Genomic DNA, 27,882 nt, shown 5'->3' with positions numbered 1-27,882 from the left:
TAAGTCATCAATATGACAGTCTCATCAAACTCCCCTTTAAGTTCTAAAAGGCAGGCACACGTGGGAGGATTGGGATTAGAAACAAATACCTATTAGCCCGATTTTAACCACAAACATCAGGGAGATTCCCACTGGTAGACCAATGACATAGTAGCCAACAGCATGAAATATGGCGCCAATCTTCTGCTTTCCTGTACCACGCAGAACACCACCGCATGTGATCTACAACAGAGCGAAACGTGACAGGAAGTGTTGTCATAGGAACTAATGAGCTTTCACATCAAATAATTAGATTTGCTGTAGTCAATATAATTCTTACCATACATCCATCAAAGAGATGGCACCCAGCGTATACAGGAAGAACATAGCTGACCAGCTTCACTATACCCCTGCACAACACAGAACATGTTACATCACTACATAATATCTACACTGCAACCTCACTACATGCAACTGTACTAATCCCCAGTCACACCCTGTATTATACTCCAGAGCTGCACTCACTATTCTGCTGCTGGTGCAGTCACTGTGTACATACATGACATTACTTATCCTGTACTGATCCTGAGTTACATCCTGTATTATACTCCAGAGCTGCACTCACTATTCTGCTGCTGGTGCAGTCACTGTGTACATACATGACATTACTTATCCTGTACTGATCCTGAGTTACATCCTGTATTATACTCCAGAGCTGCACTCACTATTCTGCTGCTGGTGCAGTCACTGTGTACATACATGACATTACTTATCCTGAGCCATTAATGCACATAACGTGGCTACACATTTAAAGGGGCAGGGCTCCACTCACTCATCTGATGTGAATACATAGCCGATCACATTCTTCAGGCTGACCAGCAGGATAGAAGACACCAGGGCACAGGTTTCTGTAGAAATAACAGCAGCAGATAGTTATTGTTGTGCACCACAGCAGCACCTATTACAACATCTCCAAACTCCTGGTCTATTCTCGACTGACCCGCTATCTCTCAACTCCCTCCTTGACCCCCTAGAATCTGGTTTCTGAACTTCAGACTGAACTTCTTGTCTTAACACCATCTACTAATTGACCTGATCTCTACTTTCCTATGTGTGGTTTCACCCGCTGTCTTGGGGTTGTATTGGACGCCACCCTCTCGTCTTTAACTAACATACAATCATTTGCGCACTCCTGTTGCTTGCACCTCAAAAATATTTCAAGAGTCCGTTCTTCCCTGACCATGGAAAACTGATTGGTTTCCATGGGCCACTAGAATAGTTTTACTTCTGACACTTCTGATAACTCTCCCAACTCTAATTGTCGCCCTGATTCAATCTCGTTTCGACTACTGTAACTCCCTACTAAATTCCCTACTCGGTCTTCCACTCACTAAAATTCTCTACAATCTATTCTTAATGTAGCCAGAATGGTCTATCAATCCCAACGCTACACGGATGCCTCCACTCTGTGTCAGTCACTGCACAGCCCACCACCTCCTGTGTTCAATTTAAAGGAATCACCCTCATCCACAAAGCTCTGCATAGTGCTGCCCCTCCCTACCTCTCTGCCCTCGTCTGTCACCCAGTCTGTGCTCTGTGATCTTCCATTCATCTAAGATTACTTTCCTCCTTAATTCAAACCTCTTGCTCATGTCTCCAGGACTTCTCCCGTGCTGCACCTATTCTCTGGAATGCCCTAACCCTGACTATCAAATGTGCCCTGAAAACCCATCTTTTCAAGCTTATTATATTCCATAAATGCAGGTAGCTTTCAATTTCCTTTTTCTATTCCTCCATTGATACCTCCTCCCGTCTATGTAATCCCTTATAACTTGATACCTTTAACCCCTTTAGGACGCAGCCTGTTTTGTTACGTTACGTTAAGCCATTTGTTAAAAAATATCTGACTGTCTTTTCCTGTTGTGATAACACTTTAACTTACGGTATCTAAGTGATTTTGGGAGTGTTTTTTTCATGGCACATTGTAGTTTACTGATAGCGGTCACTGATAGGTGATGTTTTTTGGGGGTAAAAAAAAAAAACTATAACTTGCTAAATAATTTACAAAGTTTAAAACTTAATGGGGGTCATTTACTAAGGGCCCAATTCGCGTTTTCCCAACGTGTTACCAGAATATTTCCAATGTGCACCGATTTCCCCTGAATTGCCTCAGGTTTTTGGCGCATCGGCGCTGGCATGCACGCGACGGAAATCAGGGGGCGTGGCCAAACGAAAACCCGACGGATTCGGAGAAACCACCACATTTAAAAAAAAAAAAATAAAAACTGTTGCGGGATTCGCGCTTACCTTCACCAGAAATAGGATCGTGAACTCCGGCGGGCCTCGGCGGACTTCAGCGCAGCAGCGACACCTGGTGGACGTCAGAGGAACTACCTTAGTGAATCCCGGCCGGACCCGAATCCACAGCAGAGAACGCGCCGCTGGATCGCGAATGGATCGGGTAAGTAAATCTGCCCCAATATTTTTTTGGGACAAAATGTTTTCTGTAAACTTTTGCCATTTTTCTTCTTTTTCTCTCCATCGTTTTTTTTTTTTTTTTTTACAGACATTAGAATGTTTTTAGTTGTGGTATCAAGTTCAAAAGTTAAAAAAAAGCTTTATTTTTAGTGACCAATTTAGTTTGGAAGTCCCTTATAGAGGCTTATGTACTATGAACCCCTACAAGAAACTTCTCCGCAGGTATCTTCATGTATCTTCATGACAGGTTCCCTTTAAAGCATGGCTGGACCCTTCCTCTTCATAGACTGTAAGCTCTATCATATTACTCTGTAGTGTTGTGTATATATATGATCTGTATATGGCGCTAAAAATTTATATTTCAGTGTGGTTACCTGTCATCAATAAGGCGACAACCATTGACTTTTTGGCTTGTATGATATCTCCAGCCCCCAGGGCGTGACCCACCCGGACGCTGGCAGCAATACTGAACCCCAATGGCACCTGCAGAGCGGAAACAGTGCGGCATTATCATACCAGGGCAAGCAATGACCTGCTGGGGTCACAGTTCACAAGGTCAAGGGGTCCCCAGCTCTCACCAAGAAGACAATAGTCATCATCTGGTAAATAATCGTCTGCGCCCCGAGATCTTCCGCACCGAGGATTCCTGCAGAAACATAAATGTATTATAACGTTGCACTAGTGGAGTCTAGAATTCCTCCACGGATGCAAGAAACCAAAGAATAGTGGAAGCTTTGGATGTGAATAGAGCAGAAAACATTATGGGAGACAGGGTCCCTAGGTTTGTTCTTAAAGAGAACCCGTCATGCAAAATAACCCCCCTAAACTAAATATATTTTCATAAACTGCCATTAGAGAGCATTGCCTCTATCCCTTCATTGTCCCTCTACATGCCTGTAAACCTAAGCAATAAGGTCCTAAAGCTGTATGCAAATGACCTGTGAAATGTCCAATGAAGCATTAGCATATTCAAGCTGTCCACTCTATTCATGAGTGGGAGGCACAGCCACACCCCCAGTGCTTGACTGACAGCCTGTATAATGATGTGAGGCTGTATAATAATGTGCTTCCTGGTGCTGGTGGCCACACCCCCAGTGCATGACTGACAGCCTGTATAATGGTGTGAGGCTGTGTAATGATGTGCTTCCTGGTGCTGGTGGCCACACCCCCAGTGCATGACTGACAGCCTGTATAATGGTGTGAGGCTGTGTAATGATGTGCTTCCTGGTGCTGGTGGCCACGCCCCCTGCAGCCTATGTGTGTGTGTGTATAGGAGAGATACAGCAGCTCCAGGCAGCCATGTTATAGCAGAACATGTCAGATTCATGTGTAGCTGATGTCTGTGTCTCTCACCTGTATATTAGGAGGATGCAGCATGTCAGCAGATGCAGCACACACACTAGCAATGCTTTACTATACATTACACACAGACATGAGCAGGGGGAGGAGAGGGGAGGGGTTACAGGAGTGACATCACTGCCTCTGAACATGTGACCAGCCTCATTTACATGATAAAGAATAGATGATTTTACAATGAATAATGCATGAAATAACTACCGTATATTCCGGCGTATAAGACGACCTGGTGTATAAGACGACCCCCCTACTTTCCTGTTTAAAATATAGAGTTTAAGATATATTCGCCGTATAAGACTACCCCTTTTCCAACGCATACAAAACACCGGTAAAAATATAAAAAAAAACAGATTTGAATTTAACATGGTCCTTTTTTAAATGTAAATTCTTATGACATGCAGGTATATAGCAGGAAAACTGTCGCTCATAAACATAAGGCATACAACAACAACATTACCATTACAGCACAGCCCCCAGTAGTATACAGCACAGCCCCCAGTAGTATACAGCACAACCCCCAGTAGTATACAGCACAGCCCCCAGTAGTATACAGCACTGCCCCCAGTAGTATACAGCACTGCCCCCACTAGTATACAGCACAACCCCCAGTAGTATACAGCACAGCCCCCAGTAGTATACAGCACAACCCCCAGTAGTATACAGCACAGCCCCCAGTAGTATACAGCACAACCCCCAGTAGTATACAGCACAACCCCCAGTAGTATACAGCACAGCCCCCAGTAGTATACAGCACAGCCCCCAGTAGTATACAGCAAAGCCCCCAGTAGTATACAGCACTGCCCCCAGTAGTATACAGCACTGCCCCCAGTAGTATACAGCACTGCCCCCAGTAGTATACAGCACTGCCCCCAGTAGTATACAGCAAAGCCCCCAGTAGTATACAGCACTGCCCCCAGTAGTATACAGCACTGCCCCCAGTAGTATACAGCACAGCCCCCAGTAGTATACAGCACTGCCCCCAGTAGTATACAGCACAGCCCCCAGTAGTATACAGCACAGCCCCCAGTAGTATACAGCACTGCCCCCAGTAGTATACAGCCCAGCATTAAAAAAAAAAAATAAACATATACTCACCCCGATGCTCCCCCGATGTCCGCGCCGTCTTCTTTCTTCTGCCGGGCGCCGCCATTGATCTTCCCCGGCAGGCGCCTAGTATGACGCGCCGCTGCTGACGTCATACTAGGCGCCGACCCGGGAAAGACATGGCGGCGCCCAGCAGAAGAAAGAAGACGGCGCGGAAGACTGAAGACAGCACAGCGCGGACATCGGGGCCAAAGGAGGGTGAGTATTTTCCCCCCCAATGTCTTTTTGAGGCTGCCGGCAGCTTTTTGAGGCTGCCGGCAGCCATCGCTGTGCAAAGACGACCCCAGAGAAGACAGAAGATTTTTCTGTCTTCAAAAGTCGTCTTATACGCCGGTATATACGGGTAGATAAAGGCTGGGATGGGATCCTTGTGAGCTGCTCCAACAGGTAGTAGTGACAGGACAAGTGACACAGACCTGATGACAGGTGTCCTTTAAGTTGAATTTGTATGCAAGGCGAAACTGTATATTTTATCATTGTAGTTCTAGCCCTTTTTTTTTTTTGCCCCAGTGACAATTGGAGTTTCAAAATTATTTGCTGTAATGGGACCAAAGATTATCAATAAATCTTCATTACAGACACCTTACAGCTGATCATTGCAGTCTGGGACTATAGTAACATCCAGAGAGGTCACCAGAGGTCACAGGGGGCAGAGAGGTCCGTCTTTAACTAGGGGTAGTATGTAAGTCGGGTGTCCTTAAGTAGGGGACCAACTGTATTTTAAGTCTGGAAATCCGTGTCTTTTGAGACTTTTGTTTAAAAATTAGCACAGAAGTCGCAAATGTCCCTTCTGAACTAATGCTTACGCCTTCTCTGGAGTTTTTTTGCACCAAAAATTGAAAATTTTGTCTGATGTCCATATCTGGATTTTTCATATGAATCAGACACAACAGTGTTAAAACTTTTAAAATTGCAAAAAATGACTCTTATGACTCAATTAAAGGTATCTGTCTGCAGGTGTGACCATACAGACTGCAGACAGTGTTAGGTGTTGTCCATGGAGAGATGCTGAATCAGGCCGCTGTAGGGTTACACCTGCTGACATGTTCCCTTTACTGGTGAAGATAAGAAGACGGGACCCACAGATTCTTTACTCACCTGACAATATGATTCCGATTTCAAACACCCACCACTCCATGAGCATGCTGGGAATAGCGAGACGGATGAACGATCCCCAGTCCTCGAAACAGGCAATGGACCATCCTGGGGGGAGCGGCAGGGAGACTTCTCTCATTATGCTTATTATTTACATCAATATTCTTTTACTATTCCTTCTTCTCCACTGTCAGTGAATACAGGATAGATGAGTTTTTAAAGAGCATCTACCCACAGGGTGAAGGACTGTATGCAAATGAGCCTGAGGGGCTCCAGGCTTCATAGTTGTTAATGGAGCCTGGAGCCCCTCAAACTCATTTGCATACAGGGGCAGATTTACTTACCCGGTCCATTCGCCATCCAGCGGCGGGTTCTCCGTCGAGGATTCGGGTCTTCCGGTGATGCACTAAGGTAGTTCCCCTCATGTCCACCAGGTGCCGCTGCTGCGCTGAAGTCCGTCGGAGTTCACTGGAGTTCACCATCCGTTGCTGGGTGCAGGTAAGTGCGTGTCGAGCGACACATTTTTTATAAAAAATAAATGGTTTTTCCAATGGCCACGCCCCCGATTTCTGTCTCGTGCATGTTGGTGCCGATGAGTCACAATTCGATCGCGTGCGCCAAAAATCCGGGGCAATTCGGTGCACAACGGTCATTTTCGGCAAACACGACGACAAACAGTGATTCGGGCCCTCAGTAAATGACCCCCACAGTCTTTTACCCTGGTGGCAGTTGTCCTTTAACAACTGTGTCTAGTCTAGACAATGGGGTTCATTTACTAAGGGCCCGAATCGCGTTTTTCCATTGGGTTGGCCGAAATTGCCCCCAGGTTTTTGGCGCACGCGATCGGATCGGTGCCGGCATGCATGCAACGGAAATGGGGGGTGTGGCCATCGGGAAAAAAATGTGCCGATTGCCACGCACTTACGTGCACCCGGCCCGGCTTGGTGAACTTCAGTGAATTCCGTCGGACTTCAGCGCAGCAGCGACACCTGGTGGACATCGGGCGCACAACCTTAGTGAATCGCCGGAAGACCCGAATCCTCCACAGAGAACGCGCCGCTGGATCGCGACAGGACCGGGTAAGTAAATCTGCCCCAATGTTCTACCCTTGCAATATTTTGGAATTAGATACATTGTAACAATCTATTAGGAATCGGGACAGATCGGGACTATTAGTGAATCAAACTCCCAGGAAGAATTTTTAATAGATGCAATTGTAGCAAAGCATCAGTGGTGGGATGTTTAAGGTCTGTGGATATTTTCGGAAAAAGTTATGTAGACAATTCATTTTTTTTTCCACACGGAAATTGTTGTTCATTGCGAAAAATGATATGATCATGTTACTTTTCTTGTGCGTCCTTTCAGATTTTTGGGTGCGTTTTTTTTACATTAAAGTTTACATTGGAATCTGCAACAAATCAACGTTAAACCCACACTATCATACTTGATGTGGATCTTTTGCTTGAAATGTCATTGGGGGTCATTTACTAAGGGCCCGATTCGCGTTTTCCCGACATGTTACCCGAATATTTCCGATTTGCGCCGATTTCCCCTGAATTGCCCCGGGATTTTGGCGCACGCGATCGGATTGTGGCGCACCGGCCTGGCAAAACGGGGGGGCGTGGCCGAACGAAAACCCGACGGATTCAGAAAAACCGCCACATTTAAAAAAAAAATGTGTCGCGGAGCTTGCACTTACCTTCACTTAGCCCGGCTCGGTGAACTCCAGTGCGTTCCGATGCTCTTCAGCGCAGCAGCGATACCTGGTGGACGGCGGAGGAACTGCCTTAATAAATCCCGGCCGGATCTGAATCCAGCACAGAGAACGCGCTACTGGATCGCGAATGGACCGGGTACGTAAATCTGCCCCATTGAGTAAAAAAAAACAAGTGGAAAATCCACATAAAAATGCACAAAATCAGCATTAAAATCCGTATGGAAAAAACCACATAAAAGTGCATATTGGATGCAGATTTTATTGCAGATTTTCCTCATAACAATCCGCAACGTGTGCAGATAGCCCCATATAAAACTGTGTGGACTTGTGGAGCTCCGCAACCCACCGCTACTACAAGTGTGAACAGCACACAAAATCGTAAACGGGCAGCCTACCGTTACGAGCCGGAGGTCCGGTGAGCGCCTGTGTAGCCTAGAAACATCGCCCCCTAAAGGTCATCCTCTGACTAACTCAAATGGTTAACATGGAAGGAAAATAAAAGCATAAATGCCGTACTATATCATATAGATTGTGAGCTCTGCTGGTTACTACCTGCCCATGTATCCACGTAGAGCTTCTTCCACACAATGTATAAGAAGAGCAGGACCGCCTGGACGTACTGAGAGAGGGTATTGGCCCAGGCCGAGCCCCTGGGGAAGAAAAAGAAGGTTTTAAAGGGATTGTCCCCAAAGACAAACTTTGATTCAGGACCAGACCCAGCTTTCCCAGACTCCTGATCGCCCCATATAGAAACCAAAAAAAAAGGATATCTAAGCAAATATGGCATTCAGGATTGTAGGATCATGTGACAACCTCGTGGAGGCTTTTATGAAGACCATATTGGTTGTCACCCAACTTTTCCATATTCAGTACAGTAGAAGTTGGAAAACCTTTTAAACCACCCAGCTTTCCCAGAATCAGATAATTAACTAGAGGGAGCGGAGTTCGTGGCTGGCACCTCTCTATGTTACTCACATCACCCCCAGGCCCAGGATGTACAGGAAGATGTAGTTGATTAATGCATTGAAGAGGTTTGCAGTGAATCCAGTTAAGACTTGAGGAAATATAATTCCCTGTAAGAAGAGACAAGATTATTGCCAGATGGTAAGGAAGGTTCTGCCCAAATAGAGCATCGGGAGTGACTAGAGCACAAGACATCGGGCAGATTTATCAAAACTAGTGCAAAAGGAAGAGGAGAGCAGATACCCAAAGCAACCAATCAGATTCCAGCTCAAATTTTATAGAGGCGCTTTCAGAAATGGCAGCAGTGATACGATTGGTTGTATAGGGTACTCTCCATAAGTCTGCCCTGATCTGAACCACAGGATAATGTACAGTACCTGGTACCAGAGGAGAGACACAGGAAACAGTACCTGGTACCAGAGGAGAGACACAGGAAACATTACCTGGTACCAGAGGAAAGACACAGGAAACATTACCTGGTACCAGAGGAAAGACATGGGAAATAGTACCTGGTACCAGAGGAGAGACACAGGAAACAGTACCTGGTAACAGAGGAGAGACACAGGAAACAGTACCTGGTACCAGAGGAGAGACACAGGAAACATTACCTGGTACCAGAGGAGAGACATGGGAAATAGTACCTGGTACCAGAGGAGAGACACGGGAAACAGTACCTGGTACCAGAGGAGGGACACAGGAAACAGTACCTGGTACCAGAGGAGAGACACAGGAAACAGTACCAGGTACCAGAGGAGAGACACAGGAAAAAGTACCTGGTACCAGAGGAGAGACACAGGAAACAGTACCCGGTACCAGAGGAGAGACACAGGAAACAGTACCCGGTACCAGAGGCGAGACACAGGAAACGGTACCTGGTACCAGAGGAGGGACACAGGAAACAGTACCTGGTACCAGAGGAGAGACACAGGAAACAGTACCAGGTACCAGAGGAGAGACACAGGAAAAAGTACCTGGTACCAGAGGAGAGACACAGGAAACAGTACCCGGTACCAGAGGAGAGACACAGGAAACAGTACCCGGTACCAGAGGCGAGACACAGGAAACAGTACCTGGTACCAGAGGAGAGACACAGGCAACAGTAACCGGTACCAGAGGAGAGACACAGGAAACAGTACCCGGTACCAGAGGAGAGACACAGGAAATAGTACCTGGTACCAGAGGAGAGACACAGGAAACAGTACCTGGTACCAGAGGAGAGACACAGGAAATAGTACCTGGAACCAGAGGAGAGACACAGGAAATAGTACCTGGTACCAGAGGAGAGACACGGGAAATAGTACCTGGTACCAGAGGAGAGACACGGGAAATAGTACCTGGTACCAGAGGAGAGACACGGGAAACAGTACCTGGTACCAGAGGAGAGAAATAGGAAATAGTACCTGGTACCAGAGGAGAGACACAGGAAATAGTACCTGGTACCAGAGGAGAGACACAGGAAATAGTACCTGGTACCAGAGGAGAGACACAGGAAATAGTACCTGGTACCAGAGGAGAGACACAGGAAACAATACCTGGTACCAGAGGAGAGATACAGGAAATAGTACCTGGTACCAGAGGAGGGACACAGGAAATAGTACCTGGTACCAGAGGAGGGACACAGGAAATAGTACCTGGTACCAGAGGAGGGACACGGGAAATAGTACCTGGTACCAGAGGAGAGACACAGGAAACAGTACCTGGTACCAGAGGAGAGACACAGGAAATAGTGCCTGGTACCAGAGGAGAGACACAGGAAACAGTACCTGGTACCAGAGGAGAGACACAGGAAATAGTACCTGGTACCAGAGGAGAGACACGGGAAATAGTACCTGGTACCAGAGGAGAGACACAGGAAATAGTACCTGGTACCAGAGGAGAGACACGGGAAATAGTACCTGGTACCAGAGGAGAGACACGGGAAATAGTACCTGGTACCAGAGGAGAGACACGGGAAACAGTACCTGGTACCAGAGGAGAGACACAGGAAATAGTACCTGGTACCAGAGGAGAGACACAGGAAATAGTACCTGGTACCAGAGGAGAGACACGGGAAATAGTACCTGGTACCAGAGGAGAGACACAGGAAATAGTACCTGGTACCAGAGGAGAGACACGGGAAATAGTACCTGGTACCAGAGGAGAGACACGGGAAACAGTACCAGGTACCAGAGGAGAGATACAGGAAACAGTACCTGGTACCAGAGGAGAGACACAGGAAATAGTACCTGGTACCAGAGAAGGGACACAGGAAATAGTACCTGGTACCAGAGGAGGGACACAGGAAATAGTACCCGATACCAGAGGAGAGACACAGGAAACAGTACCAGGTACCAGAGGAGAGATACAGGAAACAATACCTGGTACCAGAGGAGAGACACAGGAAACAGTACCTGGTACCAGAGGAGAGACACGGGAAATAGTACCTGGTACCAGAGGAGAGACACAGCAAATAGTACCTGGTACCAGAGGAGAGACACAGGAAACAGTACCTGGTACCAGAGGAGAGACACAGGAAATAATACCTGGTACCAGAGGAGAGACACAGGAAACAGTACCTGGTACCAGAGGAGAGACACAGCAAATAGTACCTGGTACCAGAGGAGAGACACAGGAAATAATACCTGGTACCAGAGGAGGGACACAGCAAATAGTACCTGGTACCAGAGGAGAGATACAGGAAACAATACCTGGTACCAGAGGAGAGACACAGCAAATAGTACCTGGTACCAGAGGAGAGACACAGGAAATAGTACCTGGTACCAGAGGAGAGACACAGGAAATAGTACCTGGTACCAGAGGAGAGACACAGGAAATAGTACCTGGTACCAGAGGAGAGACACAGGAAATAGTACCTGGTACCAGAGGAGAGACACAGGAAACACTACCTGGTACCAGAGGAGAGACACGGGAAACAGTACCTGGTACCAGAGGAGAGACACAGCAAATAGTACCTGGTACCAGAGGAGAGACACAGGAAATAGTACCTGGTACCAGAGGAGAGACACGGGAAACAGTACCTGGTACCAGAGGAGAGACACAGGAAACAGTACCTGGTACCAGAGGAGAGACACAGGAAACAGTACCTGGTACCAGAGGAGAGACACAGGAAACAGTACCTGGTACCAGAGGAGAGACACAGCAAATAGTACCTGGTACCAGAGGAGAGACACAGGAAATAATACCTGGTACCAGAGGAGGGACACAGCAAATAGTACCTGGTACCAGAGGAGAGACACAGGAAATAATACCTGGTACCAGAGGAGGGACACAGGAAATAGTACCCGATACCAGAGGAGAGACACAGGAAACAATACCTGGTACCAGAGGAGAGATACAGGAAACAATACCTGGTACCAGAGGAGAGACACAGGAAACAGTACCTGGTACCAGAGGAAAGATACAGGAAAGAGTACCTGGTACCAGATGAGAGACACAGGAAACAGTACCTGGTACCAGAGGAGAGACACAGGAAACAGTACCTGGTACCAGAGGAGGGACACAGGAAACAGTACCTGGTACCAGAGGAGAGACACAGGAAACAGTACCAGGTACCAGAGGAGAGACACAGGAAATAGTGCCTGGTACCAGAGGAGGGACACAGGAAATAATACCTGGTACCAGAGGAGGGACACAGGAAATAGTACCCGATACCAGAGGAGAGACACAGGAAACAATACCTGGTACCAGAGGAGAGACACAGGAAATAGTACCTGGTACCAGAGGAGAGACACAGGAAACAGTACCTGGTACCAGAGGAGAAACACAGGAAATAGTACCTGGTACCAGAGGAGAGACACAGGAAATAGTACCTGGTACCAGAGGAGAGACACAGGAAACAATACCTGGTACCAGAGGAGAGATACAGGAAATAGTACCTGGTACCAGAGGAGAGACACAGGAAACAATACCTGGTACCAGAGGAGAGACACAGGAAATAGTACCTGGTACCAGAGGAGGGACACAGGAAATAGTACCTGGTACCAGAGGAGGGACACGGGAAATAGTACCTGGTACCAGAGGAGAGACACAGGAAACAGTACCTGGTACCAGAGGAGAGACACAGGAAACAGTACCTGGTACCAGAGGAGAGACACAGGAAACAGTACCAGGTACCAGAGGAGAGACACAGGAAATAGTACCTGGTACCAGAGGAGGGACACAGGAAATAGTACCTGGTACCAGAGGAGGGACACAGGAAATAGTACCCGATACCAGAGGAGAGACACAGGAAACAGTACCAGGTACCAGAGGAGAGATACAGGAAACAATACCTGGTACCAGAGGAGAGACACAGGAAATAGTACCTGGTACCAGAGGAGAGACACCGGAAATAGTACCTGGTACCAGAGGAGAGACACAGGAAATAGTACCTGGTACCAGAGGAGAGACACAGGAAACAGTACCTGGTACCAGAGTAGAGACACAGGAAATAGTACCCGATACCAGAGGAGAGACACAGGAAACAGTACCTGGCACCAGAGGAGAGACACAGGAAACAATACCTGGTACCAGAGGAGAGACACAGGAAACAGTACCTGGTACCAGAGGAGAGACACAGGAAATAGTACCTGGTACCAGAGGAGAGACACAGGAAACAGTACCTGGTACCAGAGGAGAGACACGGGAAACAGTACCTGGTACCAGAGGAGAGACACAGCAAATAGTACCTGTTGCCAGAGGAGAGACACAGGAAATAGTACCTGGTACCAGAGGAGAGACACGGGAAACAGTACCTGGTACCAGAGGAGAGACACAGCAAATAGTACCTGGTACCAGAGGAGAGACACAGTAAACAGTACCTGGTACCAGAGGAGAGACACAGGAAACAGTACCTGGTACCAGTGGAGAGACACAGCAAATAGTACCTGGTACCAGAGGAGAGACACAGGAAATAATACCTGGTACCAGAGGAGGGACACAGCAAATAGTACCTGGTACCAGAGGAGAGACACAGGAAATAATACCTGGTACCAGAGGAGAGACACAGGAAATAGTACCTGGTACCAGAGGAGAGACACAGGAAATAGTACCTGGTACCAGAGGAGGGACACAGGAAATAGTACCTGGTACCAGAGGAGGGACACAGGAAATAGTACCCGATACCAGAGGAGAGACACAGGAAACAGTACCTGGTACCAGAGGAGAGATACAGGAAACAATACCTGGTACCAGAGGAGAGACACAGGAAATAGTACCTGGTACCAGAGGAGAGACACCGGAAATAGTACCTGGTACCAGAGGAGGGACATAGGAAATAGTACCTGGTAACAGAGGAGAGACACAGGAAACAGTACCTGGTACCAGAGTAGAGACACAGGAAATAGTACCCGATACCAGAGGAGAGACACAGGAAACAGTACCTGGCACCAGAGGAGAGACACAGGAAACAATACCTGGTACCAGAGGAGAGACACAGGAAACAGTACCTGGTACCAGAGGAGGGACATAGGAAACAGTACCTGGTACCAGAGGAGAGACACCGGAAATAATACCTGGTACCAGAGGAGAGACACCGGAAATAGTACCTGGTACCAGAGGAGAGACCCAGGAAATAGTACCCGATACCAGAGGAGAGACACAGGAAACAGTACCTGCTACCAGAGGAGAGACACAGGAAATAGTACCAGGTACCAGAGGAGAGACACAGGAAATAGTACCTGGTACCAGAGGAGAGACATAGGAAACAATACCTGGTACCAAGGGAGAGATACAGGAAATAGTACCTGGTACGAGAGGAGAGACACAGGAAACAGTACCTGGTACCAGAGGAGAGACACAGGAAACAGTACCTGGTACCAGAGGAGGGACACAGGAAATAGTACCAGAGGAGAGACCCCGGAAACAGTACCTGGTACCAGAGGAGAGACACAGGAAATAGTACCTGGTACCAGAGGAGAGACACAGGAAACAGTACCTGGTACCAGAGGAGGGACACAGGAAATAGTACCCGATACCAGAGGAGAGACACAGGAAACAGTACCTGGTACCAGAGGAGGGACATAGGAAATAGTACCCGATACCAGATGAGGGACACAGGAAATAATACCTGGTACCAGAGGAGGGACACAGGAAATAGTACCCGATACCAGAGGAGGGACACAGGAAACAGTACCTGGTACCAGAGGAGAGACACAGGAAATAATACCCGATACCAGAGGAGAGACACAGGAAACAGTACCTGGTACCAGAGGAGGGACACAGGAAATAGTACCCAATACCAGAGGAGGGACACAGGAAACAGTACCAGAGGAGGGACACAGGAAACAGTACCTGGTACCAGAGGAGAGACACAGGAAATAGTACCTGGTACCAGAGGAGAGACACAGGAAACAGTACCTGGTACCAGAGGAGAGACACAGGAAATAATACCCGATACCAGAGGAGAGACACAGGAAACAGTACCAGAGGAGGGACACAGGAAACAGTACCTGGTACCAGAGGAGAGACACAGGAAATAGTACCTGGTACCAGAGGAGAGACACAGGAAACAGTACCTGGTACCAGAGGAGAGACACAGGAAATAATACCCGATACCAGAGGAGAGACACAGGAAACAGTACCAGAGGAGGGACACAGGAAACAGTACCTGGTACCAGAGGAGAGACACAGGAAATAGTACCTGGTACCAGAGGAGAGACACAGGAAACAGTACCTGGTTCTGTAAGTATTTAGCCTGAAGCTGATGTAAGAATGAGGCCTAAAAGAGAGAAAAAAGGAAATCATGTACATACTCCTTACTGCCTAAGTAAAGGTCCCTGTCCTGTCCCCCAAGTGTCAGTGTGTCCCTGTCCTTTCCCCCCAAGTGTCAGCGTGTCCCTGTCCTGTCCCCCAAGTGTCAGCGTGTCCCTGTCCTGTCCACCAAGTGTCAGTGTTTTCCTTTCCTGTCCCCCAAGTGTCAGTGTGTCCCTGTCCTGTCCCCCAAGTGTCAGCGTGTCCCTGTCCTGTCCCCCCAAGTGTCAGCATGTCCCTGTCCTGTACCCCCAAGTGTCAGCGTGTCCCTGTCCTGTCCCCCAAGTGTCAGCGTGTCCCTGTCCTGTCCCCCCAAGTGTCAGCGTGTCCCTGTCCTGTCCCCCCAAGTGTCAGCGTGTCCCTGTCCTGTCCCCCAAGTGTCAGCGTGTCCCTGTCCTGTCCCCCAAGTGTCAGCATGTCCCTGTCCTGTCCCCCCAAGTGTCAGCGTGTCCTTGTCCTGTCCCCCAAGTGTCAGCATGTCCCTGTCCTGTCCCCCCAAGTGTCAGCGTGTCCTTGTCCCCCCAAGTGTCAGCGTGTCCTTGTCCCCCCAAGTGTCAGCGTGTCCCTGTCCTGTCCCCCAAGTGTCAGCGTGTCCCTGTCCTGTCCCCCAGGTGTCAGCGTGTCCCTGTCCTTGTCCCCCCAAGTGTCAGCGTGTCCCTGTCCTGTCCCCCAAGTGTCAGCGTGTCCCTGTCCTGTCCCCCCAAGTGTCAGCGTGTCCCTGTCCTGTGCCCCCAAGTGTCAGCGTGTCCCTGTCCTGTCCCCCAAGTGTCAGCATGTCCCTGTCCTGTCCCCCAAGTGTCAGCGTGTCCCTGTCCTGTCCCCCAAGTGTCAGCGTGTCCCTGTCCTGTCCCCCCAAGTGTCAGCGTGTCCCTGTCCTGTCCCCCAAGTGTTAGCGTGTCCCTGTCCTGTCCCCCCAAGTGTCAGCGTGTCCCTGTCCCCCCCAAGTGTCAGCGTGTCCCTGTCCTGTCCCCCCAAGTGTCAGCATGTCCCTGTCCTGTCCCCCAAGTGTCAGCGTGTCCCTGTCCTGTCCCCACAAGTGTCAGCGTGTCCCTGTCCTGTCCCCCCAAGTGTCAGCGTGTCCCTGTCCTGTCCCCCCAAGTGTCAGCGTGTCCCTGTCCTGTCCCCTCAAGTGTCAGCGTGTCCCTGTCCTGTCCCCCAGGTGTCAGCGTGTCCCCGTCCTGTCCCCCCAAGTGTTAGGATGAAACCGTCCTGTTCTTCCATTCCACTATACTATCCACTGTACAATGTTTCCATGTAGAGGGCATTTGATCTTCTTACCGGAAGGGCTGGGATGAATATGGAGACATAAAGCTGAGTTAATCTGTAAGAAAACATGATGTAACTGATGGGGGTTTGGGAATAATTGCACCTTGTGAAGGGGTTTACTGTGGTGAAATATGTAAAAACACTGCATGGTTCTTTTATAAAACTTGGTCAAACTTTTTACATAAGTTAAAGGGGTCATATGATGGGGGTCTCAATAGAAAAATAGAGACCCCCACAACCTGATCCTTGATCTCCAGTGTCCTGCACCACCTCTGCATTCGGGATATGAAGAGTACCGGGGTATCCCCAGAGCGCCCCCTTATATGTAATGTGTTAAGAGTCGGCACCTGGACACCTCCGGGTCTTGGCGGAAGAGGAGGAGAATCGGTTCTGTATTCACAAACAGCGCCCAGCAGGGGAAGCAGAAGAGGAGCAGGATGAGGACTCCTCTCTGCAGGACGGTACCTACCATCTTCAGGTTTTTACCACCATAGATCTGAAAGATAAATCATTTCCATAGAAATCCCCCAGCACCTCCTGCTTGTTCAGTGTCTGCCCTGCTGATTAGTATTGAATTGATTAGAATTTTTAGAATTGATGTTTCCAGATCATTCAGATATAAATACGGGGGCGCATTTACTTACTTGTGACATTAATGTGTCGCAGGCCCCCGCCAGCCCTGCCCCCACCGCTATGCCAGTTATATTCACCACCTGCAGATAGAATCAGAGGGCATTGATGAGGACTATACACAGGTTACATAGTTACTGTATGTGTCACTCTCATGAAGGTGACGGCTGGGGGTTCTAGGTGCTATTTTCTCTTCTTCCAATCTCTTCCACAGTTCTGTGACTGTTTTTTTGGCCATGACTTTTCCAGATGTATATATTGGGTTTAGATCAGGACTCTAAGTTGTAGCCATTTCATTGTTGCAATGTTTTATGTTTGGAAGAACTGCGTTACCTGTTTTGCTGTGTGACAGGGGACAATTTCCTGCAGGAGTGAAGAAAGCAAGAAGGAACCACGTGTTGTTGAAGAAGGTTCTGATACACACTTGCAGTCACTCTGCTTTGTAGCTGTGTGAGATGTCCAAGTCCTGCTACAGAAAACATTCCCCAATCCTTGACACTTCCTCCACCACCTTTCACTGACTTCTTTACACACTGTGGATTCAGTCTTTCCCCAGTTTGCTAATAAATGTAATGTTTACCATCAACTTCAATTAAATTAAACTTTCTTCCTTCACTCAAATGAACGGTGGACACTTCTCCTCTGTCCACACAACATGCTCCTCAGTAGAGGTGAGTGTAGCCTCCTGATTCTTTATGATAATGAGAGCTTTGGTCACTGCAGAGTGGGGCTTCAGACCAAATGCTCTTAAACGTTGAGACACCGTATAACGAGACAGATCCTTACCCTGTTCAGTGCTGAACTGGTGAGCAATTCCAGTTGATGGAACAATTACCCATGGAGATTCTACGCATTATCCTGTCCTCTCTTACATTTTTCTTCCGGGGGCAACTTATATGAGTTTGTGATGTTGTGAAATAATAAGTACTGATACTTTTCTCATGTTATGACATAATCACATAGAACACACAAAGACCTGGACATTTAGGAAAATGTGTGTTGTTCTCTAATTGGATCTCCAGTTTCTATGGTGTTGGATAATAATTTTTTTTATATTAGAGAATAATCAAAGACTAGAAGTCAGAATATTACCGCGATTGCCAGTGACACAGCGTTCAGCTCCACCTTCCCCAGATGTCCACAGAATATGGAGCTCACCACACTGATCATGAATAACATCAACTGCGACAGGAACTGAGGAGAGAACCAAAACCTAGGTAATAATCTGATACCTACACCACAACGGTATAACCTAGGCCTCTAATTATATGTACAGCTGGTATAACCTGGGGATCTCCTGTATATAATGATATATGTACAGCCGGTATAACCTGGGGATCCCCTGTATATAATGATATATGTACAGCCGGTATAACCTGGGGATCTCCTGTATATAATGATATATGTACAGCCGGTATAACCTGGGGATCTCCTGTATATAATGATATATGTACAGCCGGTATAACCTGGGGCTCTCCTGTATATAATGATATATGTAAAGCTGGTATAACCTGGGGATCTGCTGTATATAATGATATATGTACAGCCGGTATAACCTGGGGATCTCCTGTATATAATGATATATGTACAGCCGGTATAACCTGGGGATCTCCTGTATATAATGATATATGTACAGCCGGTATAACCTGGGGATCTCCTGTATATAATGATGTATGTACAGCCGGTATAACCTGGGGATCTCCTGTATATAATGATATATGTACAGCCGGTATAACCTGGGGATCTCCTGTATATAATGATATATGTACAGCCGGTATAACCTGGGGATCTCCTGTATATAATGATATATGTACAGCCGGTATAACCGGGGGATCTCCTGTATATAATGATATATGTACAGCCGGTATAACCTGGGTATCCCCTGTATATAATGATATATGTACAGCCGGTATAACCTGGGGATCTCCTGTATATAATGATATATGTACAGCCGGTATAACCTGGGGATCTTCTGTATATAATGATATATGTACAGCCGGTATAACCTGGGGATCTCCTGTATATAATGATATATGTACAGCCGGTATATCCTGGGGATCTCCTGTATATAATAATATATGTACAGCCGGTATAACCTGGGGATCTCCTGTATATAATGATATATGTACAGCCGGTATAACCTGGGGATCTCCTGTATATAATGATATATGTACAGCCGGTATAACCGGGGGATCTCCTGTATATAATGATATATGTACAGCCGGTATAACCTGGGTATCCCCTGTATATAATGATATATGTACAGCTGGTATAACCTGGGGATCTCCTGTATATAATGATATATGTACAGCCGCTATAACCTGGGGATCTCCTGTATATAATGATATATGTACAGCCGGTGTAACCTGGGGATCTCCTGTATATAATGATATATGTACAGCTGGTATAACCTGGGGATCTCCTGTATATAATGATATATGTACAGCTGGTATAACCTGGGGATCTCCTGTATATAATGATATATGTACAGCCGGTATAACCGGGGATCTCCTGTATATAATGATATATGTACAGCCGGTATAACCTGGGTATCCCCTGTATATAATGATATATGTACAGCTGGTATAACCTGGGGATCTCCTGTATATAATGATATATGTACAGCCGCTATAACCTGGGGATCTCCTGTATATAATGATATATGTACAGCCGGTGTAACCTGGGGATCTCCTGTATATAATGATATATGTACAGCTGGTATAACCTGGGGATCTCCTGTATATAATGATATATGTACAGCCGGTATAACCTGGGGATCTCCTGTATATAATGATATATGTACAGCCGGTATAACCTGGGGATCTCCTGTATATAATGATATATGGACAATGCTGGTATAACCTGGGGATCTCCTGTATATAATGATATATGTACAGCCGGTATAACCTGGGGATCTCCTGTATATAATGATATATGTACAGCCGGTATAACCTGGGGATCTCCTGTATATAATGATATATGTACAGCCGGTATAACCTGGGGATCTCCTGTATATAATGATATATGTACAGCCTGTATAACCTGGGGATCCCCTGAATTTATCTCACCGGTGAATAACAATATGAGGCGCACACACTATGATGTCACCGTGTGATCTCATAGTGTGCACGCACAGGCAGGATCCTGCCAGGAAGGGAAGAAGACGGAGCAGCGCGGAGAAGAAGCCGGTGCAGCGGGGAGAATAAGCCGGATCAGCGGGGAGAAGAAGCCGGAGCAGCGCGGAGAAGAAGCCGGAGCGGCGCGGAGAAGAAGCCGAAGCAGCGCGGTGAAGAAGCCGGCGGTAAGTATACAGTTGTTTTTCTTTTTTTTTTTTTTTAAGTTCCTTGGCCATGGCCCAAGTTGTCCCATGGATGGTGTGCCCCTTGCCTCTGGAAAGTAAAAGCCATATACCATGTGAGACACTGAAGGGGTTAACTGTGGATGGGCGGTATGTTTCCCCTAGGTTTTGCTTCTATGCAAGGCCTTAGTGCTGAGGTGGGTTTGTCCAGCACCTTGGACACAGGTGATGGGTGCAGACTAATGAGCCTGCATAAAATCACTCAGCAGAGTTGAGTGTGTTGTCTCTCTGTGGAAGGAGGCTGAGAGGACACAGCCCTGACCTCTGTGCCTGGAGCAGCCACGTGATCTTTGTATAGTGTGAGTTAGTGGACTATTTGTATAGTTAGCACCCTGACGGGTAGGTTTTTGTTTGTTTATTCAAATACCTGAATGTAAAGGCTGGTTTATTTTTGCTGCAATAAACGCAGGCGAGACCTGTTTGGACTGTACCTTGGTGTCACTGTCTTGAACTGCATCACAGCACCCCGCTACCACGGTCTCTACCGGGCCAAATCTTCCACAACCACAAAATAGGAAGAGTTATTATACCAGACCAGATACACTACCAGCAAGAAAACTGAAGCCCTCCTCTCCAAGTTGGCCAAAGACATGAGATATTACAGAGTATACACATCTGTGCACCTTCCCATCAGACAGATCCTCATCAGCAATCTGCACCCTGTTTGTCTCTAATTCAGAAAAATTGCTGCATGTCTTCAATTGGCTTATCAGATTATCCTCCTTTTCCCATTCTACCTCCACACCGGAAGTACCTGAGGATAGCGAATGATTCTCAGAAGACCTTATCATTGCGTGTAGGACAGAAACTTGGATGTCTACAGACGTTGTCGATACAAGACAATTATGGATGAGTTGTATTCAGTACTTCCTATAGGAGAGACCTCAGGCCAGCCATACAACATCCAATACCAATGGCAGAAACAAAGATGCCTCTAGGCCCATGGCACAACCTGGCCTAATCACATCATCCAGGAGAACTGGAGAGTTCAAAGCTTTGTCCATCAAGGATCCCCATACACATCCTACTGGATCGCATCGTGTTACCTACAGTTAGGGCCAGAAATATTTGGACAGTGACACAAGTTTTGTTATTTTAGCTGTTTACAAAAACATGTTCAGAAATACAATTCTATATATAATATGGGCTGAAAGTGCACACTCCCAGCTGCAATATGAGAGTTTCCACATCCAAATTGGAGAAAGGGTTTAGGAATCATAGCTCTGTAATGCATGGCCTCCTCTTTTTCAAGGGACCAAAAGTAATTGGACAATGAACTCTAAGGGCTGCAATTAATTCTGAAGGCGTCTCCCTCGTTAACCTGTAATCAATGAAGTAGTTAAAAGGTCTGGGGTTGATTCCAGGTGTGTGGTTTTGCATTTGGAAGCTGTTGCTGTGACCAGACAACATGCGGTCAAAGGAACTCTCAATTGAGGTGAAGCAGAACATCCTGAGGCTGAAAAAAAAGAAAAAATCCCTCAGAGAGATAGCAGACATGCTTGGAGAAGCAAAATCAACAGTCGGGTACATTCTGAGAAAAAAGGAATGGACTGGTGAGCTTGGGAACTCAAAAAGGCCTGGGCGTCCACGGATGACAACAGTGGTGGATGATCGCCGCATACTTTCTTTGGTGAAGTCCAGAAGACTCTCAGTGAAGTAGGTGGATCTGTCTCTAAGTCAACAGTAAAGAGAAGACTCCATGAAAGTAAATACAAAGGGTTCACATCTAGATGCAAACCATTCATCAATTCCAAAAATAGACAGGCCAGAGTTAAATTTGCCGAAAAACACCTCAAGAAGCCAGCTCAGTTCTGGAAAAGTATTCTATGGACAGATGAGACAAAGATCAACCTGTACCAGAATGATGGGAAGAAAAAAGTTTGGAGAAGAAAGGGACCGGCACATGATCCAAGGCACACCACATCCTCCGTAAAACATGGTGGAGGCAACGTGATGGCATGGGCATGCATGGCTTTCAGTGGCACTGGGTCACTTGTGTTTATTGATGACATAACAGCAGACAAGAGTATCCGGATGAATTCTGAAGTGTACCAGGATATACTTTCAGCCCAGATTCAGCCAAATGCTTCATAGTACAGATGGACAATGACCCCAAGCATACAGCCAAAGCTACCCAGGAGTTCATGAGTACAAAAAAGTGGAACATTCTGCAATGGCCAAGTCAATCACCAGATCTTAACCCAATTGAGCATGCATTTCACTTGCTCAAATCCAAACTTAAGACGGAAAGACCCACAAACAGGCTGCGGCTGTAAAGGCCTGGAAAGCATTAAGTCCATGGGTTCCAGACTTAAGGCAGTGATTGCCTCCAAAGGATTCGCAACAAAATATTGAAAATAAAAATATTTTGTTTGGGTTATGTTTATTTGTCCAATTACTTTTGAGCTCCTAAAATGTGGAGTGTTTGTAAAGAAATGTGTACAATTCCTACATTTTCTATCAGATATTTTTGTTCAACCCTTCAAATTAAACGTTACAATCTGCACTTGAATTCTGTTGTAGAGGTTTCATTTCAAATCCAATGTGGTGGCATGCAGAGCCCAACTCGCCAAAATTGTGTCCCTGTCCAAATATTTCTGGCCCTAACTGTACCTGTACAGGCTTCATCTCGAAGATTCTACAATCTCTAACATGTACCTGATCTTTCCTAGCCCAATAGATGGATGTCCGAGAGCATTACACACTCTGGATGGGATATCTGGAGATAACTCTTTCCTTCAAATCTTCAGATCCAATTTTATGGATCTTCAAAAGGTGAAAAAGATCAGCAAATGCCCAGATGGATCAGAAACTCTATAAGAGTGTTGGCGAACCTGTGGCACGGGTGCCAGAGTTCGCACTCAGAGCCTTCTCTATGGGCACCTGTGCCATTACCCCAGTGTAGATTTCAATAAACAGGACTCAAGGCCTCTTGCAGTCCCAGACAGCCCAGGACCCTAGTAGGAATCTACACTGATAATCCAAACTTCTTCTCCTTTTTCTACTGTATTGGTGTCCTCAGGTGCCTATACAATTTAAACCTGCGACAGAGCAGGGAGTCATAAGTTACTGCATAGGCACTTTGGGAAAAATATGTGGGTTTTGGTTGTAGTTTGGGCACTCGGCATCTAAATGGTTTGCCATCACTGCAATGCGTTTTTGACCTGTTTTAATTAAGATAATTGGTCAAACCTGTCAAAAACGGATGCGGTTTCAAAAAACGCATTCGTTTTTGAAAAACACATGTGGTTTTTTTGACAGACTGCTTAAAAACAGCCCTAAAACGCGTTCAAAACGCCACGTTTGCCATCCCCCTTAGATTCTGTTTGGTTTAGAAATTCTCCATCCACATATACGGATCTCTACAAAATGGACATCTCTGCCTCCAAGGTTTCAGCCTTCTACAAAGTGGCGCCACAACAGGTGACTAAAATCCCTCTTATTTACTGCTTTGTAAGTCCCATATGTGCTTCCGAACTGATGATAAGGAAAGACTGAGATTCTCTTATCATAATTAGTGTCACAAAGACACTAATTGTTTAATTATCTACTACTGCTTGTTAACCTGTTCTCTTCTGGGTGCGTTCACGTTCAAAGCATAAGATTAAGATGCATGCGTCTAAAACATACAAGTTTTCATGTTACTAGGCGTTTTGGCTGCTTCAAAGTAGTAAAATGCATAATAAATGTTTTAGGCGCACACGGTCTGGCGCATGTGTCTAAAGCGTATGCGATACAATGCCAAGTGTAAATGCACCCTCTGAGTTGTATCTAGTGGGTAACAATCCATGTTTGTGCTGCCTCGTGGACTCAAGGAAAAGGAAATTTTGGTAAGCAAATTTTTTGTCTTTAATACTACCCTCTATGTAAAAGAATATAACTACTATAATACTGCCCCTATGTACAAGAATATAACTACTATAATACTGCCTCCTATGTACAAGAATATAACTACTATAATACTGCCCCTATGTACAAGAATATAACTACTATAATACTGCCCCCTATGTACAGGAATATAACTACTATAATACTGCCCCCTATGTACAGGAATATAACTACTATAATACTGCCCCCTATGTACAGGAATATAACTACTATAATACTGCCCCCTATGTACAAGAATATAACTACTATAATACTGCCCCCTATGTACAGGAATATAACTACTATAATACTGCCCCCTATGTACAAGAATATAACTACTATAATACTGCCCTCTATGTACAAGAATATAACTACTATAATACTGCCCTCTATGTACAGGAATATAACTACTATAATACTGCCCCCTATGTACAAGAATATAACTACTATAATACTGCCCCCTATGTACAAGAATATAACTACTATAATACTGCCCCTATGTACAAGAATATAACTACTATAATACTGCCCCTATGTACAAGAATATAGCTACTATAATACTGCCCCCTATGTACAGGAATATAACTACTATAATACTACCCCCTATGTACAAGAATATAACTACTATAATACTGCCCCCTATGTACAGGAATATAACTACTATAATACTGCCCTCTATGTACAAGAATATAACTACTATAATACTGCCCTCTATGTACAAGAATATAACTACTATAATACTGCCCCCTATGTACAGGAATATAACTACTATAATACTGCCCCCTATGTACAAGAATATAACTACTATAATACTGCCCCCTATGTACAGGGATATAACTACTATAATACTGCCCCCTATGTACAAGAATATAACTACTATAATACTGCCCCCTATGTACAAGAATATAACTACTATAATACTGCCCCCTATGTACAAGAATATAACTACTATAATACTGCCCCCTATGTACAGGAATATAACTACTATAATACTGCCCCCTATGTACAAGAATATAACTACTATAATACTGCCCCCTATGTACAAGAATATAACTACTATAATACTGCCCCTATGTACAAGAATATAACTACTATAATACTGCCCTCTATGTACAAGAATATAACTACTATAATACTGCCCTCTATGTACAAGAATATAACTACTATAATACTGCCCACTATGTACAGGAATATAACTACTATAATACTGCCCCCTATGTACAATAATATAACTACTATAATACTGCCCCCTATGTACAGGGATATAACTACTATAATACTGCCCCCTATGTACAAGAATATAACTACTATAATACTGCCCCCTATGTACAAGAATATAACTACTATAATACTGCCCCCTATGTACAAGAATATAACTACTATAATACTGCCCCCTATGTACAGGAATATAACTACTATAATACTGCCCCCTATGTACAAGAATATAACTACTATAATACTGCCCCCTATGTACAAGAATATAACTACTATAATACTGCCCCCTATGTACATGAATATAACTACTATAATACTGCCCACTATGTACATTAATATAACTACTATAATACTGCCCCCTATGTACAAGAATATAACTACTATAATACTGCCCCCTATGTACAGGAATATAACTACTATAATACTGCCCTCTATGTACAAGAATATAACTACTATAATACTACCCCCTATGTACAGGGAATATAACTACTATAATACTGCCCCCTATGTACAAGAATATAACTACTATAATACTGCCCCCTATGTACAGGAATATAACTACTATAATACTGCCCTCTATGTACAAGAATATAACTACTATAATACTGCCCCCTATGTACAAGAATATAACTACTATAATACTGCCCCCTATGTACAAGAATATAACTACTATAATACTGCCCCCTATGTACAAGAATATAACTACTATAATACTGCCCCCTATGTACAGGAATATAACTACTATAATACTGCCCTCTATGTACAAGAATATAACTACTATAATACTGTCCCTATGTACAGGAATATAACTACTATAATACTGCCCCCTATGTACAAGAATATAACTACTATAATACTGCCCCCTATGTACAGGAATATAACTACTATAATACTGCCCCCTATGTACAGGAATATAACTACTATAATACTACCCCCTTTGTACAAGAATATAACTACTATAATACTGCCCCCTATGTACAGGAATATAACTACTATAATACTGCCCCCTATGTACAAGAATATAACTACTATAATACTGCCCCCTATGTACAGGAATATAACTACTATAATACTGCCCTCTATGTACAAGAATATAACTACTATAATACTACCCCCTATGTACAGGGAATATAACTACTATAATACTGCCCCCTATGTACAGGAATATAACTACTATAATACTGCCCCCTATGTACAGGAATATAGCTACTATAATACTGCTCGCTATGTACAAGAATATAACTACTATAATACTGCCCCTATGTACAAGAATATAACTACTATAATACTGCCCCCTATGTACAGGAATATAACTACTATAATACTGCCCCCTATGTACAGGAATATAACTACTATAATACTACCCCCTATGTACAAGAATATAACTACTATAATACTGCCCCCTATGTACAGGAATATAACTACTATAATACTGCCCCCTATGTACAAGAATATAACTACTATAATACTGCCCCCTATGTACATGAATATAACTACTATAATACTGCCCACTATGTACATTAATATAACTACTATAATACTGCCCCCTATGTACAAGAATATAACTACTATAATACTGCCCCCTATGTACAGGGATATAACTACTATAATACTGCCCCCTATGTACAAGAATATAACTACTATAATACTGCCCCCTATGTACAAGAATATAACTACTATAATACTGCCCCCTATGTACAAGAATATAACTACTATAATACTGCCCCCTATGTACAGGAATATAACTACTATAATACTGCCCCCTATGTACAAGAATATAACTACTATAATACTGCCCCCTATGTACATGAATATAACTACTATAATACTGCCCACTATGTACATTAATATAACTACTATAATACTGCCCCCTATGTACAAGAATATAACTACTATAATACTGCCCCCTATGTACAGGAATATAACTACTATAATACTGCCCTCTATGTACAAGAATATAACTACTATAATACTACCCCCTATGTACAGGGAATATAACTACTATAATACTGCCCCCTATGTACAAGAATATAACTACTATAATACTGCCCCCTATGTACAGGAATATAACTACTATAATACTGCCCCCTATGTACAAGAATATAACTACTATAATACTGCCCCC

General features: G+C 45.1%; 1 protein-coding gene across 1 annotated transcript in view; it reads right to left on the bottom strand.

Annotated features, from left to right (window-relative positions):
• LOC140077790 (multidrug and toxin extrusion protein 1-like) overlaps positions 1–27,882 on the bottom strand; it is a 33,723-nt gene that overhangs the window by 1,670 nt on the left and 4,171 nt on the right. The window contains exons 3-15 of the mRNA XM_072125267.1: positions 18,410–18,511; positions 17,332–17,400; positions 17,035–17,183; positions 16,700–16,742; positions 15,345–15,389; positions 8,705–8,802; positions 8,282–8,379; positions 6,016–6,120; positions 3,036–3,103; positions 2,832–2,940; positions 812–887; positions 320–389; positions 90–222 (exon numbers count right to left, since the gene is read on the bottom strand). Coding sequence (XP_071981368.1) covers positions 90–222; positions 320–389; positions 812–887; positions 2,832–2,940; positions 3,036–3,103; positions 6,016–6,120; positions 8,282–8,379; positions 8,705–8,802; positions 15,345–15,389; positions 16,700–16,742; positions 17,035–17,183; positions 17,332–17,400; positions 18,410–18,511 — 1,165 coding nt within the window. The remainder of the gene's footprint in view (positions 1–89; positions 223–319; positions 390–811; positions 888–2,831; positions 2,941–3,035; positions 3,104–6,015; positions 6,121–8,281; positions 8,380–8,704; positions 8,803–15,344; positions 15,390–16,699; positions 16,743–17,034; positions 17,184–17,331; positions 17,401–18,409; positions 18,512–27,882) is intronic.

Source organism: Engystomops pustulosus, chromosome 9 (assembly GCF_040894005.1).
Source record: "Engystomops pustulosus chromosome 9, aEngPut4.maternal, whole genome shotgun sequence".
Taxonomy (NCBI): domain Eukaryota; kingdom Metazoa; phylum Chordata; class Amphibia; order Anura; family Leptodactylidae; genus Engystomops; species Engystomops pustulosus.
This window is presented reverse-complemented; position numbering and strand designations above follow the sequence as displayed.